Source organism: Melopsittacus undulatus, chromosome 2 (genome assembly GCF_012275295.1).
Source record: "Melopsittacus undulatus isolate bMelUnd1 chromosome 2, bMelUnd1.mat.Z, whole genome shotgun sequence".
Classification (NCBI taxonomy): Eukaryota; Metazoa; Chordata; class Aves; order Psittaciformes; family Psittaculidae; genus Melopsittacus; species Melopsittacus undulatus.
Window position 1 is genome coordinate 119807148 of NC_047528.1, and position 23951 is coordinate 119831098.

Consider the following 23951-nt stretch of genomic DNA (forward strand, 5'->3'; position numbering starts at 1 on the left):
GTATACAGCTGATAAAACAGTAATCCATTTGGCATGGCAGACTTGTCATGATTTGGGTGCTGCTAACATCTCTGTCAGAAGCTGTTGTTATTTTATGAGCTATTGCTATGCTCAAGAAACAACCACTCTTCACTGGCTTGAGGACTGGAGTGAGACCCCTATGAATGACTATAGTCACTACGCTGTACTTAAATACACATATAGAAATTAACAGCCACATGTAGCATGAAAGGGCCTTTTTCATTCAGAAGGGAATGGCTCTACAGATAAACCAGTGGATTAGAGTAGTTCCTAATTAAGTTCTCTGTCCTCTGACATATGCTGTCTTAAGATCTCTCTCTCCTCACAAACTCTACATTGGGATAGCCTAGCAAGAGCTGTGGGGGATGGCAGAGAGACAGACCATGACCTATTGCTTGTTTTATGTAAAGTCAATAAACCTTTAAGAGCACAGAAGTTACTCCTCTGATATGAAACAGCAGAACGGGATGATAGGGTTTGTGATTTTAGAACTGGTCTCCCATATAGCATAACTATGTGGCATGAAGAACTTTCTTTTCATCACATTTCACAGTTCCTTGATAGCCAGAAGGAATTCCTTCACAGCAATTTCTATCCCACCACACCAGCAAAAAGGTACACATGCCTTTTGATCCCTTTTTATCCTTGGACCCTTGGTCCATAACACCATTTTCCACTCTCCAGCTCACAATCTCTCCAAGCAGCAAAGTCCTATTGGCCACACACTTGTCTTATGCTGGGAAGGACAGGACACAGTTTCAAATACATCAGAACTGGTAAAACTAGAAACCTTAAACCACAAAAAAGGAATAAAAGGAGAATAACTTTCTACCTAGACTGTTAAGTTCTGAAGCTGCCAATATTTAACAGCGATGTCTTGGTATTTCAAGGTCATAACTGCAATAGTTGTGCTATTTGTGGGTATCAGTGGCAGATTATCTGCCTTTCACCACTTCAGGCATTCCACCAACACTTATCAATGGATTTTAGTTCTTTTAGTGTTTAAAAGGTTAGATTGTGCTCCTCTGAAGTGTAATGGGCGGAAGAGCACATTTTAAGTGACATTAAATTACACTTCTCTTGATTTAAATACAAAAACCTAGCTCCACCAATACATACATCCAAAAGAACGTCAACACCTTCAACTCTATAGGTGACCATAAACTAATTACTAACCATAGTACAATGCTCTATGAAAAAGAAAGCACAATAATCAGTATTTTCCTTTCCCACTAGAAAATGAAAATCTCTAAGTGCAGCTAAACTGGAATTAAAAGCAAAACAATCAAATCTGGACCCCGAATGGGGTAGGGTTTATGGTGGCACAGATCTAGACTCAACTCTGAAAGTAATCAGGCAGTAAGGAGTATATATGCACGTTGTTATGCAGAGGTTTAACTACAGTCTTGGCAACTTAATCTGGAAAATGAAAGGCATTTGTACTACAGTACTACAAGCAGTAAACGAAACTGCAATCCCATTTCAAGGCCACAGCAGCAAACACAATGAGGATGCTACATCTGAGTAACAGCGATGGAAATCTCACCTGCCATCCCAAAGTTAAGCTGTGGCATTTCTTCACTTTTTGTCGTCACTTTCCTTGGGCTTGGTAAGTCTTTTGTAGCATCTGATGCAAAGGCCCATAGCTTTTTCCTGCTTGTTACAGTGGATGTCTGGGTTTTTACAGGTTTGTTTGTAGTGGGGCACCACTTGTACCCTGGGTTTGCCTTCATAAAAGCATCCTTGTACTAGAAAAGAAAAGGAAAATTACCAGTCATGACATTATACTATTCACAGGACAACAGAGTGTACCACACTTCATGGCTGTATAAAATAAACTGGGCCCATTTAAAACTTAGTTTGGCCATGAGACATAGCACACGTATCAGTTGTTTGCTGTATCCTTGGTATGTGGCAGCAAAATGAACAAGGCCAGACTACACATGGGGGGTGTGAGGGATAAGGTCTGGATGCTACACACTTTGGGGGGTAAGGAGAACAATGGGGACCCATTTTATTTACAGAACGCAAGGGTGATGTTTCCCAAGTGCCTTGCTGACCACATAAAACAAGATTTGTGAGTGTTAACAGCTATAAAAAGAGCACATCTCAGTATTCTAAATGTGTTGCTATGCAAGGTGGAGAACAGGCGAAGCAGAGGAACATGCCACACATTCCAGCTGCAAATGTTTGCCTAACAACTGATAGGGGTGTACAACACCGGCTGCTGGGGAGCCTACACAATGCATACCAGTGCTCACCGCAGCAGAGGGAACCCAATACCTCCTCCTCATGCGCTGGGTAGCTCTCAATGGTGTCACAACAACCGAGAGAGCAGTTCTATCCTGGTGTACACGGCAGGGCAGCTGCAGGAAGTGTCTTCCATGATTTCACATATTCCCACCCACCCGGCTGTCATCAGCCCCAGTTATGGCACAGAGGAGCACCTGTGTGCATGCCTGAACACAAACACACGCAGAGTGGGGGAAAACAACATCCCTTGCGTATCAAATACAGACAGAGCACTGAAAACCTTGTCCTATGATAGAGTCAACTACAGTGTTCTCCCAGATCAATAAGGGCCATGCCTTGTGGCAGCATCGCCATTGCATGGATACTGTTTACTTTCATTTCCATCTTCATCTATTAGCTAGCACTTGCTACCTCCAGACTGTAGCAGGGATACAGACGTTTCAGTTTACAAGCAGCACAGCACCACATGAATGCGCTGTGTGAAGCCCTGTATTTATAGAAATGGCTATAAATAATAAAAATCTGCAGGGACTGCTGACCTACATACATGCTGTGCGTTCTGAACAGGGTGTATGCATCACACATGGGAACTAAGGGCAGGGACACCTCTCACTTCACCCCTTTTCCCCTTCCCTCAGTTTAGTTTGGGAGCTCAGTGTACCACAGAAATAGCCTGGTGGAGGGAAGGGAAGGGGAGGGGGTAAGGGAAGAAGCAGAAAGGAAATACACAGCAGAGCAGCTTTGCCTTCCATTGTTAAAGCCACAGCCCACTCACAAATCATGTTTCCAGCCTGCAGAGTGAAAGGCACGGAATTGCTAGCAATAAGGTACATAAGCTCTTCATATCAGCACTGCTGCTTTGAGTAATTGAATTATTCTGTGGAGCAATTTGACAGGCCGACAGGCTGCCCATCAAATGAGAACCAGAATGCATGCCATTTGCAAGACAAGGCAGCAATAAGCTTTTAATCAGTCCCAACAAGAGCACTTCAAGTGAGCTGGTTTAGTAATGGATTTTTTCCCTCTGCAAAGCCAAGAAGTGAGCACTGGCTGCGCTATGAAGGGGAGCGAGCAAACCGAGGGAGGACAACACAGCATCCAATTCCACTGTTAACACAGCATCCACTTCCACTGTTTCAACACTCAAGACACATCAAAGAAGAACACGTAAGAAGTCCAATAATGACCAAGAAGTACTTTTACAAAACACTTTCAGGATTGACTTTTGTGACTATTAGACCAAGGCCCAAAATGAAGCTATAGATTCTCCTTGCCAGTGCATGAGAAAGTAACTTAAATGAGCTATACAGCAATGACAAATGCCAAAGACAACAGCAAAGCCTGCTGTTTTCCTCCATTCAACCAACTGTGCAGTGAGCCAGCCTAAGGACACCTCTGAAGCCACTAGAGAAAATAAAGCCCTTAACCTGCAGTGCAGAGACACCACCTTGGTTCCCATACGAGTGGCAGGGGCAGAGCAGCAGGGTCATGTCCCAGAGTTCCAGGTAAGATAAAAAGCACTGGATATGTTTGTGGGATCAGTCTGAGGCATCGTTTCTGGCTTGCAAAAGCCTAGGGGAAGATGTGGTATGCTGCAGAACCAATTCAAAGCTGAGGTTTAAAAAGGCACCGTGCTCCAGCGCAACTCCGAGTTGCTTTCATCACCAGTGAGGTGGGAACAGGAGCTCACAAGTGTATTGCAGCTACACCTCATGGCAGCAGTTAGCAGCTGCTTAACTTCAAATGTATGCTTAAATCCCACGAACTGGTTATTCCATGTCACATGAATCCCAGACACCTAACACAGAAAAAGAATTCCCCATAAAACCCCACACTCTCACTAATCCCAGTTTCTCACTCCTGAAGGACTCAGGGTTCACATTACATGTTGTGGTCCATACATCACACAGTGAAGTTGCCAGACTCCAACCAGTCAACCAGAACATCTGTCCCCTTGTAGCCCAAGGTGGGTGCCAAAGCAAGGATACCAAGCTCCCAGTCCAGCTGACTGTACCTGTGAAACCACTGGCCAAGCACTGTGGAAAGCAGTGTTCAGCTCTGCCACTGAACAGCAGCATCCGTGGTTTGTCAGGCTGCTCCCAACAGGAAACAACCCTGACTGCCTGGGTCTTGGCAATGCAAAGCCATGTTTAAAAATGAAGTGTTTTCTAGCAAGGAAATAGGGCTTGAACAATAATAATCTCACTGGATATATTCCAAGGCAGCTGTATATTCCCAGTAACTCCTATAGGAGTTGACAGAAGAACACTACCCCTATTATTGTAGCAACTAAAAATGCTGGAGCATATTAATAAGTGGCCAGAATTCATTTTCCCCTTGGTGAAGGGAAATGCTAACAAATGGCAGGAATACTTGTAGTTTCACTTAGGGTGTTTACCAGCTACTGGGTTTATACCCTAGATAACGGAACTTTCCAAGTTAAATTGCTCTAGGAAGTCTGCAGGATACAAACAGAAAGCCTGCTCCTAAAGCAAACACCAGCAGAAACTGACCCTGAGCTGTGCAAGGTGCAGCATCAGGTCCCAGGGCAAGTGTTGCTATGAGAGAGCAGAAGCCACAAGACTGAAAACAGGAGCACGGGGTCAGGTTTTTCAGGTAATCAAAGCACATCAAGGTACACACTATAGACTTGATTATCCTCTCAGTGGTAGCTGGGTATAGATGTCCAAACCACTAAGAAACCTCTCCTAATTCCACTTGGAAAACAGTTTGGGTGCCTCACAATCTTCCAAAATCCTGGAACTTGCATACAGCTATACATATATATAAGTAAAGACACAAATGCTTTGGTATGCACACTGCTGAGGCAGTCACTGCTGGTACTTAGCCGGTTAAGAAACTTGGAAGCTTCTTGCTTGATGCTTGATCTGGTATTGTAAGCTGTGGCTTCAAGTAGTAAAAGCATTTTTTAGTAGCAGGAGCAACCTCCCAGTATCTGAAGGGGGCCTATAGGGATGCTGGGGATGGACTCTTCATTAGGGACTGTAGTGACAGGACAAGGGGTAATGGGTTAAAACTTAAACAGGGGAGATTTAAGTCGGATATAAGGAAGAAGTTCTTTACTGTTAGGGTGGTGAGGCACTGGAATGGGTTGCCCAGGGAAGCTGTGAATGCTCCATCCCTGGCAGTGTTCAAGGCCAGGATGGACATGGTTTAGGTGAAGTGTCCCTGCTTATGGCAGAGGGATTGGAACTGCATCTTAAGGCCCTTTCCAACCCTGACTATTCTAAGATTCTTGAGAGTATAAAACATGCAGGTGCTGTAGCCACTGTAGTAGGGACCACTTCTGTCAGGCTCATTTGTATCTCTGAGGAGCAGTTCAGATGCTTAGGGTACATGTTGTGGGGGTAGCAGATATGACACAGGGCCCTTTGGGAGATTAGCCACTGCTCTGTCAGGGTACACGAGGCTACGCAGTGAAAACTGGAAGGCAAAGGGCGCTCAACAGCTACATGTAAGTAACAGAAGCTCATCCACTGTATTTTAAACATCAGCAAGGTTATACATATAGGTACTCAAACAGAACATTACTGGTACAGTGGGAACTTTATACCTTTCCAAAAGCATTCACCTTCCTGACTTCTAAATGAGCTCTCCTTAGGAAAAATACCAATAAATGGTTTGCACTAGCATAGACATTAACATCTTTTTGACAGCCTCAGCAGTAAGCCTAACCACAAAAGCAAGTGTTGAAACAAAACAACCAATACACACGCACAGAACAGGCTTGTTAGTAAAGAAGGCCCAAATATACGCAATAGCACATTATAGCTGCTAATTATTGTTATAACATAAAACTGTTCAAAGAATAAAAATGATACACTCTCTTCTACACATTCTTGGAACTAGTTGTAATGATTTATTACGCAGATTTATTGTTTCACTTTGACGCTGAATATGCAATTTGTTCTTCATGCCAAGAGAAATAAATAAATCACTACAGGAACAATGATTTCTACAACAATATGATTAATAGTTCCAGATCTGTCATTTCATACACAAGTTCTGCAATTATTTTTCTCCTTAATGAATAAGTTTCCTTCTAATACACAAGGTTAAGGAAAGCAGTCCCAGCAGTTTTGTTTCTTCCAAAAATCATTTCTCCATTTTCACCTTTCCTTCTTCTACATCTGTACTGCATCTCCCATTGCCCTTTTCCCACACATTTCAAGAAGCATTGCTAATTCCTAAGTGGGAATGCAGAACAAATCAAGAACAGCTGGACAAAGCTGAGACTCAAGTGTTCTGACACTGTGTCACAGGCAGCGAATTACAAACCCTCCTTCAGAAAGAACCTGCCACGCAGAACTCAATGGTTACTCACAATGTGCAACACATAGGTAATTACAGGGATCTGTTTTGGGGTGATGTTATCAACCTAAGAAACTGTTATCAACTGAAGTGTCTCTCTCAGTCTGCTAATGGTATCTGCAGCCTTCTTGGGGTCACCTTACCCAGGCAAGTTATTTCTTAAGAGGCCTCGTTTAGATTTCAAACTGACATAAAGATACTTGGATTTTGCCTCATCAAAGGTTCTCTTACCAGAAACCAGTTAACAATGTATAGGGAGAGACTACTGAAACTTCATAAAACACTAACTCTTTTTTAATTGTTTAGCTTCAAAGGTACAAAGGTCAATATCTGTTGACTACGTTTCTGATTTGATCCACCTGTATTACAATAGCAACCTGTATTATCAAGCTATATATGTATAGCCTGAGGCAAGTATTACTAGTCAGCTAACACTGAACTGTATGTTATTGTTTTCAACAGCCACTATATATGTGTTAATGCTTGTGTCAGATGACAGCTGTCACAAAGTGAATATACACCAATACTTGTATCTTATTTGTACCAATGACTACTAGAGCTAGGTTAGTTTGTGTACACAGACCACCTTCCTTTCATTCTGGTCCAAAGGACCAAGTGAATCAAAGCAAGAACAGCAGCTTCTTGGGGTACCATAATCCCACTGGGGAAGCTGAGGAACTCAGGGAAGGGAAAGACTCCACAGAAGACATTAATACACCAGAAACAGAAGGCAGATACGTAATGAACTCCTGTTACATTCACTATTCACACACAACGTACCTCCTTGGCCATGTCAGTGTACTTCTGCTTCTCTTTTGGGTCTAGAACAGCCCACCAATCTGCCAAGATCTTGGTAGCGCCACGATTATCGAGGCGAGGGTGTTCCTTGCGCACGAGGGAGCGATGGCGCTTGCAGAACAACAGAAATGCATTCATAGGTCGGCGAGCTCGCTGCTCCGAGGACTCGTCATCTTCGGTCTCATCAGCATCCTGCTCTAAACTGTCAGCGCCAAGGAGTGGCACCTACAGAGCCAGAAGAGAACAGGGGTCAATACAGCTATCCATGCTTCTCATGGAGACAGAGTGTGTGTGAACAAGGGAGATGCACACAGTGGGCTCCAAAGGCCACCCATTCTCTTTGGAAGACCCACAGTTCTACATCAGATCTCACCTGACAGCCCAAGGTTTATTCATGTTCTTTGCAAGATTTAAACTCTTGACTTGCAAGTGAAGCAGATTTCTAAGCTGAGGACCATTCTGTACTAACAGCCCTAAAGGGGAATCCCTCCTACAACCTAGAAATCATCTCAGTGGGATGAGGTGAGAAGTGCTACCTTGGACCTCAATAATGTTTGTGACTACAGAGTGTGTAGGAAGGAAAACACACAGGTAACAGCTGTTTTCCCATCTCCCACCATTCAAAACTCAGGCTGTGAGCAGTGCTGCAGTGCAGACACTGCCCAGCTGCCCAGTCGGAGGGTAAATCTCTCAACAGAATATACCTGCAAAGTACATTCTCTCCACTTATAGGACAGCACATCACTCCTACAAGGGATGCACCGCAGACATCTGGTTGTGACTGAATGAAATGAATTACTGTGTGAAGCAGAAAACCATCTCCTACCCAAGTGCAACACTACTGTTTTATACCACCTTGTGAAAGTGACCTGTAAATCAACAGAAAGCACTGTCAGAGGATCAGGCTCCTCCTTATCCTTGTCAAGTCACCCTCCCTTATCAGCACCCTTATGGCTCAAGGCAGTCTCCTCAGCACTGATCTCTCCCTTCCTGCCTTAGGAAAGCATCAAGATGCAGATATGAACATTACCCACATGATGTAAACATGATATCTCCATAACCCATTTTGACTTCTTGTTATAGAGGATGAGCTAACTGTGCATCTGTGAGCTGCCACACTGTGGGATCCTTATGGAAAAAGGGTAAGGCCAGCATCACTGAATAGGATCAAAATGTCAAGTGCCAAACCAGAGACAGATCTCCCCCTGTGCTCTCAATACTTTGGAAGGTAAGCTGAATTTCACATGGAAAGACAGTAAAAACTGTTGATGGCCTTTTCCTTCTTCTTCCCTTTTAATTTTTGTCTTTTTCAATATGAAAAAGTAAGCCCAAAGAAAGGTAACTATAACTTGGTCCCCAGAACCACTACAAACAGGCACAGGGTAACTTCACATCTAAAATGAACCATTATAAAAACATGTATCAAACCCCCACTTTGAGCAAGATCAAGATACCCAGTTAGAACTCCACTGTCTGCATCTAAAGAGTCTTGTGCAAGATGCTGAATTCACACTTTTGTGTTATTTACTACTTGCCTTGACAGCCTCATGGGCACAGCCTCACCTCTTTCTATCTGCTATGCTTTATTCATTAAAAAGAACAGCAAGAAGCAAACAAAGTGAAATCACAGACAAGGACAATCTGACCCACCATTAACCTTTTATGGGCAAAGCATCCCAGCAAGTCTACCTTATCAATATCTTCGTCCTCTTCCTCTTCTTCCTCCTCTTCAGAGAAGTCAAGGAGTTTTTTGGCAAGCAGGGGATGCCACTGAAGACACTTCCTTTTTGGTCGCTTCCCAGTTCCTTCCCCTTCTGTCGAATGATCCTTATTCCTACTACTGCCTTTCATTACTGTGACCTGTCGGACAAAAACAGTCACAATGTCACAAAGAATGTGCGGGTAAAAAGGACCACCATCATATAGACACTTAAACGAACCAGTGACAAATACATGAGGCATTACTATAATATTATAGTATACTATATATTACTATAATATTATATCCTATCTCAGATGAGATACCAGATATTTATTCCAATCATCAACAACAGCATGGATGTACCTTTTCCAGTCATACCATTTCCACCTAGTGCCTCAGTTAACTAGCAGCAAATAATTAAAGAGCATGAAGCAAAGACACTATTCATTCCAGCTCACAAATGGGCTCCTGTCTAAAGGATAGGAGAAAAGCCCTCATGCTTCACTAGTCAACTAAGTGAGAAACTCCACAGGCTCTTCCACACCTGTGAACACTGTAGTTTTTCATGTTTTGCCACTGAAAACATCAAGATATCTCTCTTTTTCAGCAGCAGAACATATTGCCGGGCACTCCTCTGGTAATCACTCACTATATATAGCAATGTTGATGCAGAACCCCATGATGCTATGAGCTAGGGTTTCCCAAGTGCCATTAAAAGGTGCAGTAGGGACATCTGACTCCCTGCCTGAGAAAACTGGTTTTTAATACATGAATTTGGAACAACCAACCAGAAGTAGTTAACCTGACACTTCCGAAGTCCTCATTGACAAGAGCTCTTGCACAGCAAACAAAAGCATCCACTGAATCAAGGGCATCAGAAGGTAAACTGTATTCACTTACACACCTATCTTTGTGTGTGTCCTTATCTAAAGAAGTATGTCACAGTTACCTCTCAGTAAAAATACATACTCAACACACATTAACTACCAGCTTAAGGGATGGCTTAAGAGATCTGCTACCCAAGTAAGGGGCAAACAAACTAATAAGTAAATAAACCCAGTACATCTCATCTGAGTACTGAAACCCACAACAAGCAAGTGCTGCTGGCACACACAGTCTGGTCCCTCATAGCCTTCTGTTTGCACTGTGTAACATCAATGATAATCCTGACAGGAGCATGGCTGGCTTTCCAACACCACAAATAGCAAAACAAACTGAACCTGGAGAGTGATCAGTCAGTTAGGTCCTTATAAACCTGGCAGAATTGAAGTCTCATAGGGGCCTTCTTGCCAGGAGGATGAAGAAGCTGGGCTAACTGCTGGCCCCATAGGCAAAGCATCCCTGATGTTGACTCTGAGGAGAAGGGCATGAAAAGAGGTCGAGCCTACATTGCATTTTGGGATGCTGCTGTCTGGTATATGCCTGCTGGAGCACTACAGCCTACAGCAGCAGAAGGGAAAGCTGTGACACCTGTACTGACACCAGCTGCCAGAGCCCTGATGCCACAGCCAAAGTGAATGCCTCACCAGCCTGTACAGCCCTGGCCATGCTCCTGTGTGTCCTCCCATTTCATTAATCACTAATCCTGATCTCTTCCACGTGTGTTTCTTGTTGATTCACTCACTGGCATCCTGACAACATGCCCTTGTTTGCAGCAGAAATGGGTGTAAGCAGCCTCTTCCCCTGCAGACCCCAATAGCACAGAGAGCTGAAGGACCTTCAGACATTGCTTGCTGGAGGGGATGACTTAACCTGGGGAAAAAGCAGGTTCATAAATTCTAGCCTGTATATAAAACCAGCCATTTCCTCAATGTGTATTGGATTTTCTTAGTTCCCACTCATCAGCAGTACCTGGCTCCCATCGGTTAAGGATACCCTATAACTTGGTAGCTTCTCCTCATTAAGCTCCACACTTTGCTGTCCCCATCCCACTAATTCTACCTGGAAGCATTTAAACTCTGGTTTCATGGCACCTGCTCTTCTGGTCATTTTCTGTAACCAACTCACATCTTTTCACCGAATATTACACAGCATATAATAATGCACCATTTCACCTGTATCTTTATCTGTGATTACCAAAGTGGGTCCAAATACACAAAAAACTTTGGCTTGAAAAGAACATTAAAGTATGGAAAACCAAGCTGCAACCCAGTATCACCAAATGCACGTTTGAGATCGTTTCTATCCCACTGTGACCCTTGCCATGTACCACACTGCACTGTGCTCCCCATCTGCCTCCCTGTGTTGACCCATCATTTGCTTTTGTTTGGGGTATTTGTGGACACGAATCAACAAGTAGCTGAGTTACTATTTCAGTAGGAACTTAGCTCCTGTGAACAGCAGAGATTTGTTAAGTCTCATAGTTTTGTTACATCACCATTGTCAATGAAGTATGTGGCCTATTCCTGAGTAGGATAAATGCACAACAGGGACACAGCTACTCCAGGCATTAGCACTGACCTACCTAGGCAAGCTAAGCATATGGTTTCTGCCCATGGTCAGACCTAAGTAAGGTATTACTGGTAGCCTTCTATCTTGCTACCAGTCACCTTTCAAACCCCAAAGGGGCTCTCAGCACATTACATCACTTTACTATGACCCAGCTGACAAATAGGTTTTGTTTTCCATGCATAAGGCTACGTACTGAGCACCCAGTTATCCTTCAAATACATTAGAACTAAATTAATCCAAGCTCACTGCACATTAGTGCTGAAACAGAAATGCAGGCTCAGCTTCAGGAATTCAAGTGATGCTCATTAGGTTGTTTTGTTGAATTGTGAACCATTTTAGCTTAGTCGTCACCCTGAAGCAACAGTTCGGCTATAGAGAGGCTTTTAACAAGATAGGTCGCTACCCTATCAGCTGAACAAGCATTTAGGAGATCCAAGACAGAGTAAGCCAGATCCTGGCTGTTATACAGGCACCATTTACTCGAGAAAGGCACAGTTGCTCTTTGCTTCCACTTCAGAGTGAATCTTTGTAATGGTCAACAACAGAAACCCTCACAATTTAACCCCACTGACGGAAGGACTGAGGCCACAGACTGACTTCAAACCTCACTGACATGGTTTAACCCCAGCTGGCTGCTGAGTACTGCTCTATCCAAGCTCAAACCACACCATTCACTTGTACAGCAGCCTGGAAGCCCTCCACCCCTTAGGTATGCCAAGCTATGTACTCCATCCTCTATGCTCTCTCTTTCCTGTAAAACAGAAGTCATTCATAACATGAACAGCCCCTATTCTCTAGTATTTCTGTGCTTCCAAACCCTTTCCTCCCCTTTTTACTTATTCCACAGACTTTCTTTGGTGTTTTCTCTTTTGCTGATCCTTCTCTCAGCCAAATACAGGACTGCCAATGAAAACCAGTCTATTTCTTTATTGCATTTCATGGGACTTCTCCTCTTGGAAAAATACATGCTGACACAGTGTGATGAACATGTTCTCCTTTGCATTGCTTCATCTTCCATCACTGCCCCCACTCTTCAGGAGTGTTTCTGTTAGAACTGTTGGTATTTTACACACAATCATATCATTAATTATGAGAGGAGATGTCCCACAAAATAAAACCTCAGAACAAACCCAGTCAAATACAAACCACAGCTAAAATGGGAACTTTCATTCTGTTTTCTGGGGTTTTTTTCTGTCTGGAAGATTTTGGCAAGACATAACATAACTACTTAGACAACACACTCCATGGTCAAGTGAATGCACGTATGACTAAATGACAGCACAGGTTTTCCTGGCATCATTCCCTTGCTGAATAGCAAACCATCAATGGAATCCATTCAGTGGACTCTTCAGATTCTATCTATCCCTCTGATTTTTTCCCCCTCAACACATCATCAATAGCACATTAGTTGCTTGTTTTGTATGGGAGAGCGGACGCTGGCAGGCAGAAGCAAGCACAAACACCAGCTCCTTCTCTGTCTCTCTCAGGGATCCCTGGGTGCTGGCAAGCATCCCACCAGCACGCTTTGAATAGAGGCTTGGACCTGGACCCTGCAAGAACTGAAGCATGTATTTAAGCTTGGCAACTACATAGTCCTATAGAAAGTCACAGAACAAATCCTGGAGGTTTTGCGGGATTTGGGGCTTAAAAGCATGGAAGATACAAAGCACCCAAAGTGCAAAGTTTGCAATGAATGGAGTTTATGAACCATATCACAAAAGATGTACTTTTTCCCTACAGTATCAGTAGGGATGTCAGGTGTCTTTTAAGGCAGATGTAATGGCTTTTAGAAGTTAGTAAGAGGAAAAAAAGACACTAAAAGACAGCTAACAAGATTTTACAAGGCATTTCTCAGCTTAAGGATGACAAAAAAGTGACAGACACCAGGGAGAAAGCAGGAATATTCCAACAAGACAAGACAAAAGTATGGACAGCTTCGCTTAAAATAAGCTACACATACTTTATAACATCACCAGAGGATACCTGTCAAGGCTGACATTCATGTTCTACTGATAGCAAGAGATACCTTCAGGGTGATGTTCTACACCTCCCATTAGTGCAGATACAGATCAGATGATGTAGATATTACACCAGGAAAAAACAAGTAACCTTTTTTTCCCCTTTTCTTTCTCTTTTTGGTGTGCTGCTGTATTATTTCCTTTCTGGTCCTGGAAACATTAGTCAAAGTATCACAGCTTTCTGGGCTGCCTTATAAATATATATACCTAATAGGGTTTCAGAGAGAAGTAAAATTAAGATTGCTTAAGAGACGGATGGTAATGGGGGAGCAGGGGAGAAGAATGAATGCTTATGTTTTTAATGCATACGTTTCTATTTCAATCCCACAACTGTATGTAAGTGTTCATTACCAACAAGTGTTATTACCCGATATGGACAGATAACCAACTTCCACAGTCCTAGTTCTGGGTCTACCTCACCCCATAGTTGATCTGCCACTGACGATGCCACTAGTGCTTGTGCTGAACAAGCTGCAGTCACCAGGCATGCCCCAAAACACATCCACAAACACCCAAACCCTTATAAAGGCCTTAAAAAGTAACCCAGGCACATGTAATAAAGACTGGGAAGAAATCCCAGAGCTGCAAAAGCCGAAGCCCAGAGATGTGAATTGTGGCCCATGAGGACAAGGGAAATGATCTCTGTTTTCCTGTTACCTTAAAGTCACATTTCCTGGAATCCAGCTGGGCCCTCAGCTGAGTCCATGAAAATTACAGGTACACAGGAGCAAAGGGAAAGTTGCAAGTGGATTTTCCACACTTTCTGCTCTGTTTTACACTATCTAAATCCTCTATTATTTTACAAAAACAAATACCAGAGAGAGAAAAGAGCACTGAACTATGACACTAATGGTCTGGTATTTCGGGGGCTAGCAAGTCAGTGACCTGAGCTGACAACAAAGAAGCAGGAGATTGGGAACTAAGTTCATCTTCTCCCAAGTCTGTCATTAAAATACACTACAGGAATACAGAAAGCTTTTCCAAACATAGATTTCCTTTTAAGCTCTGGCAGACCTGAAGCAGAATACTCCTAGAATGAAGGACAAACACTAGCTGGCACTAATTACTGACCCATCAGTGAATATATTCTGTATTGTTTCACAGTGGAAAGCCATTAATGAGCTTTCTCATTTTCGGAGATGTGATGGTTTAATGGGGGACATGCTGAGACTCCATGGAGTCCTGTTTGCTGGCAGAGGTTTGGGATAGACTGCCACCACAGGAAACACTTAGCAACACTGCAACAAGTCTTACTTATTAGTTAATGACATCCTCTTCCATCTTCATAAGTGATTTGAAACTACTCGTAATTCTCTTAAACTCAGATCCGAGTTGCTTGATGGTTTTGTTCTCTAATACCTAAATTAAACCCTTAGATGATCAGAAGAATGTCAACAGCACTCTTTTAAGTGAATTTTTCATGCTTACCAGAGAAGAATAAAAGCAACATGTAGTAAGTCAGTCAATTTTCACTTCAGCTCTACTCTTACTCTGCTCACTCACATGCACAAGAAGTAAGATGTTCTTTGGGGAGTTTTAATGCAAAGAAGCCAATCAGGTTTTGTCTAGTACAAAAAAAACACCTTATGTTGAACAACTGTACTCACCATCAGCATGGTACCAGGATGCTTCAAGGCTTTTAAAGAAGAAAGGTGAGGGATAAACTTGTTATTAGTGATCACTTGCCTTTTTCATGCGTGTATCCTTTAGTTTGGCTTTTGGTTAATATTGTCATGGTTAATCCTTCAGAGCTATCTGTAAGAATGTGCTTAAGGGAATTTCAAGTGCTAGCTCCCTCTAAATCTGCTTTCAGAATGGAAACCACACAGACAGTATGTGCACAGGATAGCACAAGACCACCTCTTACTAAACAAGGAAAGCTCAGGCCTTCAATACATAATAAAAACCTATTCTCTGCAAGGAGTACTCTGCTTATATCACCACTTCAGGCAACTGGGTTTTAAAAGATACTAAATGAACATGAATCTTTCCATGACACTCAAGCATAAGAAACAAATATAATCAAATCCTGTTTTACTTTGTACAGAGTTCTTCAGCCTTTAAGAATGCCCTCCTTAAAATAACTGAACGACAGGCAAACCCTGCCTGCTACAAAACTGCCCTCAAAAGGCACACTTAGGAACTGGATGCTAACATTACAGTGCATGAGTAATCTAATGCATAGATCCCAACTACTGCATTTTCCTTACACCCAAACAGACACAACTGACTGGGCCTTACTCAGCCACGTATTTCAACCAACACTCAGCCTGAAATTCAGCATGTAACCCAAACCTGGGAGTCCTACATTAGTTATGGTACTGAAAAATCAAGAGTGTATCAGGGTTAGTCTACCAGCAAGTGCTTGTTGTCAGTAGAAAATACACAGAAGGCATGAGCAAATAATCTATGTTCCATACCCATTATGCAGAGCACAAGAGGGTGGCCTCTGCTAACAGGAAGGAAAAGAGAGGCCAAGCCCTGGAGAGCAGCAGAAGGGAAGGGTCTCCCCTGAGATGTCACCTGCAGAGCTGTGGTGTGCAGGGCAATGGCACTGAGGAACAGACCTCCCAGGTCATCATGCGTCCTTGTGCCCCATACCCTAAATATAAGAAAACCTACTAATGAAAACTAAGAGGGGCATCGTATTTCAGATATGCAACTAAAAATGTGCTCAAAAGGTACGAGTTTGGGCAATCTTTGTAAAAACAACCACCACCCCACCAGTTCCCTGAAGCCTCTTATTATGTCATTACTTTTGGAGTCCCCCCATTTGGATGCTCATTCACCAGACTGAACTCTAGGTAACAACCACTTAACTAGGCAAGACAAAATCAGTATGTTTAACTTAAACTTATCAGTGCTGGAAGGTACCAGGCCTGAGGGAATCTCCTCGTGGATCTACAAAAATAACCTTTATCATTTCACTTTAAAGTATACTAATATAGGGTTTGTATCAATAATAAAGGGTATACATAACTAAAAAAATAATGATAAGCAATAATATAGGTTATATATAAATAATAAAAGTATAATTAAGATAATAAAAATAATATAGGCTATGTATAAATAATAAAGGGTAATAACTGCTATAATTTAACCTTATAAAAGTGAAAAATAGTTTAGGAAATGGTCAAGCTTTTATTTCTGCTATGGCTTATCCTAAATAGACCCAATCTGAGAAAAATCAAGACTTAAACATTAACCACAAATTTAAAACAATAACGAGGCCAATGCTTTCCAAACAGCCCCGCTCCGACCCGGCACAACAGGTTCGGCTCTATCTTAGAGCAAGCTTTCAATGTAACTCATGGGTGAAGAGGCAAGCCACCGACCCCACAGGAAACCTTCGCTGTTTGGCCAACGCAGCCTGTGTTTGTCAGAACCACAGCGCTTCCCCTTCAAAACGAAACCCCGATGCTGCTCAAAGCCAAAGCGCATCCACCAACCCTGCGTGCTCAATCCAGACGGAGGGGGTGCGGGAAACAAGCCAGCCCGGACGGGAGCAGGAGGGATCAGCAGGCTGGGGAGGATGGGTCAGGGAGAACAAGGAGGCAGCACAAACGCTGCTGCAACCCAGCGGCAGCGGGGACTGCGGCCGGTACCCGACGGCACCGCTGGTACCCGTGGGGATGAAGGAGCATCGGGGGGCAGGCAGGGAGGTGCGGGGGGCAAGGCAGGTCCCACGGCCCGCAGGCACCGCTCCCTCCGGCTCCTTGCGGTGCTCCGGGCAGCGGGGCTCGGCTGTCAGTACCTGCTGCGGGGCACAGGACAGGACACGGCGGCGTTCGGCAGCGGTGCCGCTGCAGGAGGATGCGGAGCAGCAGCCGAGCCTAGGCTCGGTGAGGGCGGTGGAGGTGGTTACCTCCGGCCTGAAACAGACCCGGACATCGCGGTTCCAAACCGGACCCAGGGGTTCCAAATGGGCAGCAGGTGGGGAAGGGAAGGGAACCTGCATCTAAAGCTCGTTGTTTTAAGTAAAACCCTCTAATGCAATAATAAGAAGCACATGCCATAGGAATAAACCATCACCTAGTCAACCCACCCAAGCCATCTGCAGCTGTCTGGAGACTCAGGCCATAACCAAAACAGGCCTTTCTTGACTTGAATTCAAGTTACACTAGAACATTTGCTATTGCAGGACTGATTTCAGCCTTCAGCAACTGCAGAGGCAGAAGCAACCAGAACCCCAGTGACTCACAGGGCAGTGCTACAACTGGTTCACCAGAACATCAGCAAGACTCCAGCAACACACTGGGCTAGCCAAGATTTTGGGTTCATAAAGTGCAGAACACAGGCATTAGGGTGAGAGCCACCTTTGGGGCACCAGGCACTAACCACCCCATGTGCCAACAGACCCACACAGCAGGTCTTCCCACGGCCATGTGCATCCCCTGGGAAAATCCATATAGATTAGCCTAGTGGCATCCACTGCCTGGAGCTCCTGGAGAGCAGGCAGGGATTTCTCTCTGTGTAGTGTAAACGTAAAGGAGAAGGGCACTGGGCCTCCTGCATTCATAGGTGATGTCAGTCACTCAGGGGATGGATACACTGGGACCCCTGTGATACCAGACCTGGCCCACCCAGGCAGAAAGCTTTGGCATCCTATTGCTGCAAAATAGCATTCATTTTTGCTGCTACATCTGCAACGGGAGACAGCAACAATGAACCCAGGAAGGTGAGCAGCATAAACGCCATAACCTCAAAGCACAGAGGATACAGCCTGCTTCGGAATGCTTCCTCCCACGGAGAAGGGGATAACAACAACACGCACCTCGAAATCCCTCTGCTGACGCCAGAGCCATTTATCAATAGCACACTTTTCCTCCAGGAACACAGAGTAGACTGAAATGCAACCACCTCTCGAGTGCTTGTCTGCAGAGCATCACAGCCCATAGCAACAGCGCAATCCAGAAAACACTGACTTTTACAGCTAAAGCAGGGGAGGGATTCTGATAGAACAGCTGCCTGACACCAATGAAAACAAGGGTCCAGAGCTGAGAGAGCACTCACATATGTACCCCACAGAACTCACTTTGTGCCCCTGTGTGATCAGGACTACCTGAGCGTGCCTGAAGAGCAGCTTTTCTAGACAGGCCGATGTCATCCCTGTGATATACTGGTGTTTTAGTATCATCCTAAAATGAAAACCTTTGTGATTTGTTAACCAGGGGTTCCCGCTAGCTTTTGTAAGGCACTAAATGGTTAATCACAGCACACAGGCTTTAGAGCCAGTGAGATCACAGGTAAGATGGCCACAGGAAATACCTAATGGGTTTCTTTGCAGGGGTACTCCCATCAGCTCATTCCCATCTGCAGCTCAGCAACAACTTCCTCACTGGAGAGCTACTGGTATGAATCCCAAGTCAAACTGGAATTGCACAGCACAGAGCAGCACAAAGGAGGAGACGTCCCTGCAGCATCCATCGCAGGGGGAGCACAGCTGAATGGGAAGATTGTTCCACTCTCCTTTTCACCTCTTGTTGATTGTGCCCTAGCATCTTCTGCACAACCAGGACAATGCAGCTGTGTACATCGCTACTGTCATCCATTCTAAGGTTTACCATGTGTGTAACGAGGCCTTCAGAATAAAACTCAGTCATAATTACTACCAGTGTCAGGGGAACCATATACAGCTGTGTAAGCAAATGAAAGAATTAGTCCCTTAATACGTATTTAATAGGCTGTAAAATAGCCTCGCACAACCTAGTATTAGAGTTTGTCTACTTTCACTCTCTTCAACTCCAGTACAATAGACCCTAGTCTGTTCCCTGCCTGAACCCTCCTCTCCAAGATTCTGGGTTATTTTCTGAACTACTGACCTAAAATAGTATTCAAAGAAATATTAAAACAGCAACACTTTGGCAAAGAACGTTGTATCTCAAATTAGGCTAAGAAGGTAAAAAGAATGCCAAGGCAGAACACAATGATGCATATGACTCTCCTCTCCCAGGTACCAAGTGACAGGATGAGAAGAAATGACCTCAAGTTGTGCATTACATGTACTGCTCTTCTTACTAAAGGCAACATTTTAAGTATCAGGAATGAGGTTTTACTGCAGACCACATTCCTGAGCACAGTGGTTTAATTTGATCACGGAAGATGAATATTCAGCTAAAGGAGCTTTGGTTTTGGAAACACCACCACCTCTCAGAACTACTCAGATCCACATGAAACCCTTTAGTGCCTAGCCAAATCTGTCACTATTTGACAGCAGATGTACAATCTCAATACACAATTTTCAAGTGCCATCTAGTGGTTATCTTCATTTTTATTTCATTTGGATATTTAAAAATAACTCCCATTTTTAAATTGAAGAGAAAAAAGTTTGGTTTTACTATCACATAGTGCTATTTCCTTATGCAACTCCTGGTCCTACAGTGGTAAGTATGTACTTACATGAAGCCTAAGTTTAAGCATTCTGATGGCCTGAATTTAGGCCAAAAGACAGGTGATTTCAGGACTAAGGAATTAAAAGAGAAAGGGGGAAAAAATATCTTACCCATAGAAACAAAAGAAGGCACAAATGCCAGCTCATTATTTAGAGCTTTTTCAGCACAATTTAATGACTTATCATGAGAAAATTCTGATATATTAAAGTCCATAAGTAATTAGGACCTTAACTGAATGTATGAGAAAATCCTGGGGAATAAAACACGTTCCAAGCATTCCTCACAGCAGATAAAGCCAAAAATCCACCATGCCATGTCAAGAGGTTTCTGGCTTACACTCCACCCAGACTTTGATGTTCAGACCTAAGTTTGGTGACTTAACGTATAAGTTAACATATACATGCACTGCATGTCCTGTGCAAACCCACCCCCCATGCAGCTGATTGCTACTGTTCATGTGCATCAGAGCCTGGAAATATTAACCCTGGCCCCCAACAAATACCCCCAGTAACTCAGTGCTGAACCAACAGTTCAGCCAATTCTTCACGCACCATCCACCCAGTCTGGATCCAGTTTGGCTCCAGGGGTGCTACTGAAGTGTCAGAAGCCTTGGCACCACCAAAGTAAGCAAGGCCCTCCACTCTCCCATTGCCCTCACCACCTTGTCTCCATCACTTCAGCACATCGATATGGAACAGTCTGCCCATGGTAAATCCATGTGCGGCTGTTCCCAGTCACCTTCTTGTCCTTCACGTGCCTGGAAATGGCTTCAATGAAGGATCAGTGCCACAATCCCTCCAGGCACTGCGCACTGGTCAGCCAGCCTGCTGTCTCCAGATGTTTCTTCATGCCTTACAGCACAATTAAACACCTCTGGGGCTGATTTCTTCCTCTCACATGATCCATGAGAGTGATGACACTGATTCACTTGACCTGCAGTAACCTGAGATGACAACCACGTTACCATATTCACCAGCAATTCTAAATGCAGAAGAGCTGGAAATACTGGTAGCTGGAGAACAGGTAGCACAGCTTGGGCTCAGCCCTTCCTGTTGAACATCCTCAGAGATCTGCTGTGGACAGGACAGTTCAGAGGTCTGCTGCTCTATGCTCAAGGGCCTAAACACAAGTGTCTTCCCCCGAAGTCTCGGTCCCTGGTGAGCTGGTAAGCAACTGGACAGACACCACAATATGATCTGCTGATAAAAAGCTTACCAAGAACTATGGAGATGCCCAAGGACTTCAATAAGCTTGGACAAAACCTTCCAATTCAAGTTTTAAAACCAAAACCAAACCAACCTTAACTTGCTGTTTGCCACTGTTTGGAGAGCTGGGAGAAAACAGCTCAAAGGCCTTTTATAGAACTGCTATGGGATGCATCAATTTGGGAGCAATCTCTGTAACAAATGATGTTGTTTTCACAAGGCTTAAGGTCTCATTGCAAGAGGCTGAAGTCAGCCCACCAAAGAATCAAACACATCAGCCAAGACAGCTCCTTCTGCAATAGCTCTGGTTTGCACTGAAACTTCCTCAGGAAGCAGGAAAGGTGTTTTCTTGTCTTTCTAAAAGGCTTTAAGTGGAGGGGTACTTTGGAACACAAGAAAATCCCTCAGACCTGGCTGTGGGTCCTTATTAAATGCTGGGCTCTTAATGAAGCCCTTTCAGAACGGGTGGATTTCATGCATATGTGAAGGCAAACAAATCCTATTCATTAAGCAGCAACTCAGAAACCTGTCTTTGTCTATCTTCAGTGTCCTTCACAATGCAATACAACTCACAAAGCTGGACATGTGTTATCCCAGTGTGCATCCAATGTTTTCAAAAGCCTGAGGCAACAGATAGGTTTGTCCTAAACCCTTTGGGTACCATTGATGGCAGGCTACTGTGAACACAGAAATACTTACTGTTCCTTGTGTTCCTGTAGAAAGTACGTCCTAATGCTATGTTCATTATCTATGACCCAAGATCCTCTGCTGACTTAAACTGTGACATTATGGTAAAGGAAAGAAGTGAACATCACTGTGGATGCACCAGGTTATGTGATCAATCCAGCCTTCTTCATACTACTGCATGAACTCAGTAGGGGCACTCCTTTAGTTCAGTGGACTCTGAGGACATATTCTTCCCTGTCAATAACAGAATCCTGAACTGCTCTTTGGGAAACATCTTCATGAAGTTACACTGCAGACAGCTGAACACTTCCTCCTGATTAGAAAGATCTTCTCTGGAATGGGAGAAGTGGAAGATGAGCTGACACCTCTGTGTGCTTCAGTGTTCTCCCTGCTTTTCTGTTTTCATTGCATTCGATTAAATGACTCATCCCACTTGTAAAGACTAAAACTGGGTTTGTGAAAACCTGACATTGGCATTAAACACCTCAGTTTGCCTTATAGCACAGCTAAATTATGACAAGACAAACATTTGGCTAAAGCTTAGGAAGAGCAAATGAGTTCTCATCATTGTAAATATTTTCAGTACAAGGGCAAAGTCAGCTCAGAGGGAAACGGATGCCACTTCCAAAGTCAATTATCTTGAGTTCACACTTCCACTGCACAGGCCTACCACTAGAACAGAAACCCACAGGGAGATTCCCAACACATGATGGCAAAATACCCAGTAAAACATTTACACACGGAACACCTTCATGAAAAGAAGGATGCTCCAAGACCACCCCTGGCTACAACAGCAGCTCCCAGTAACAACACAACCGGATAGAAGGCTGAGCTAAAGGAAAGAGTCAAGGAAAGGGTAGGAAAACTCTGGTGCAGGCACTCCTGAGTAACACTGAAGTCTGGAAAGAGAGCTTTGACATGTAAAGCACAGGTTCCCCCTGCTGCCAAGTCCTATGGCCTGGGATTCAGCTCCTTGTGCTCATTATGAATCTAAAATGTGTGGGTAACAGCTGCCTTTTCATTTGGGGTTTTGTTGTCGTCAGCTATTCTTTTCCTAATGAAGTCTTGTACACATCAAAAATACGGAATAAAAGTGTAAACTGGAAGAGCTGCAGTCAAAAATGATGCTGCCACAAGCAGAGGATCTCAGCCTGCACTGATTCATTCTATCTCCTTTTGGCAAGGTTTTCTGAAGAACCACCAAGAAAGCATCAGAGGCCCATAAAACTGTAAAGAGAAGTCCTCTTAGTGAGACAGATGACTTAAACCTCGGGTTCTCATTTCGTTTACGTTATCACCTATTTAAAACTCACGTTACTTAACTGACAGTCAAAGAAGTGGCTCATGAAAAGCTCCAACAGCCTGGCTGCTGCTGGGTGGTGAAAACGGCTTCTGTAGTTCTCCAGCTGAAAAAGCCTCTTGAGGAGTAAGCCACACCTCAGACAAGACTGGGTAGTTAAGATTACAGGTAGGCATTATGGCTTTTATCTTCATATCTTTATGACCACGGAGAAACACAGATGGAAACACTGTTTTTCCCAGGTCTTCTGATCACTACTGGGGATCTCTGCTGATTGTTTAACACACTGAGTCCTTGAGAATGCCTCTAGGATTTTTATTAGCTTTATAGAATGTATTGTTATGCCTATGCAGATATTCCTCGATGGAAATACAGATACATGTTTAAACAAGACATATCTAAATAGGTATACATGTTAGGTCGTAAACTCAAGGTTTATACCCAGCTTCTCTGCCATCGGCCAAGGAGAAACTGCAGCTGTGCCCGCAGGTAGGTCAAATATAGTTTGCTGAAATGAAACTATCAATACAAAACCACTCCCAGGAAGAGAACAACTGCTGAGGAAGCCCCTTCCTCTAGGGTGAAGGACTAGATCTCTTTGAGTAGATGATTCCCTGTTTTCTCTGTTGAGTGGCACAGCAACAACACCAAGGTTTGCCCTTTCAATGACGATTTGCTAGCACAGTCAAGTATCAATTAAAGAACTGATCATGTCCAAGTGTAATGGTAAACAATACAGTGAAGTCACAGATAGTGGAACACTTCCTGTGTGCTGTAAGTTTGGTTTACTCA

The 23951-nt window shown here is 43.7% G+C and overlaps 1 protein-coding gene across 7 annotated transcripts in view; it reads right to left on the reverse strand.

The window, feature by feature from the left end:
• The window catches only part of BBX (BBX high mobility group box domain containing), a 110493-nt gene that overhangs the window by 33409 nt on the left and 53133 nt on the right, over positions 1 to 23951 (reverse strand). For all 7 annotated transcript variants that reach the window (XM_034074505.1, XM_034074507.1, XM_034074504.1 and 4 more), the window contains 3 exons: positions 9094 to 9264; positions 7387 to 7629; positions 1568 to 1769 (listed from right to left, as the gene is read on the reverse strand). In XM_034074505.1, coding sequence (XP_033930396.1) covers positions 1568 to 1769; positions 7387 to 7629; positions 9094 to 9255 — 607 coding nt within the window. In that variant the 5' untranslated portion in view covers positions 9256 to 9264. The remainder of the gene's footprint in view (positions 1 to 1567; positions 1770 to 7386; positions 7630 to 9093; positions 9265 to 23951) is intronic.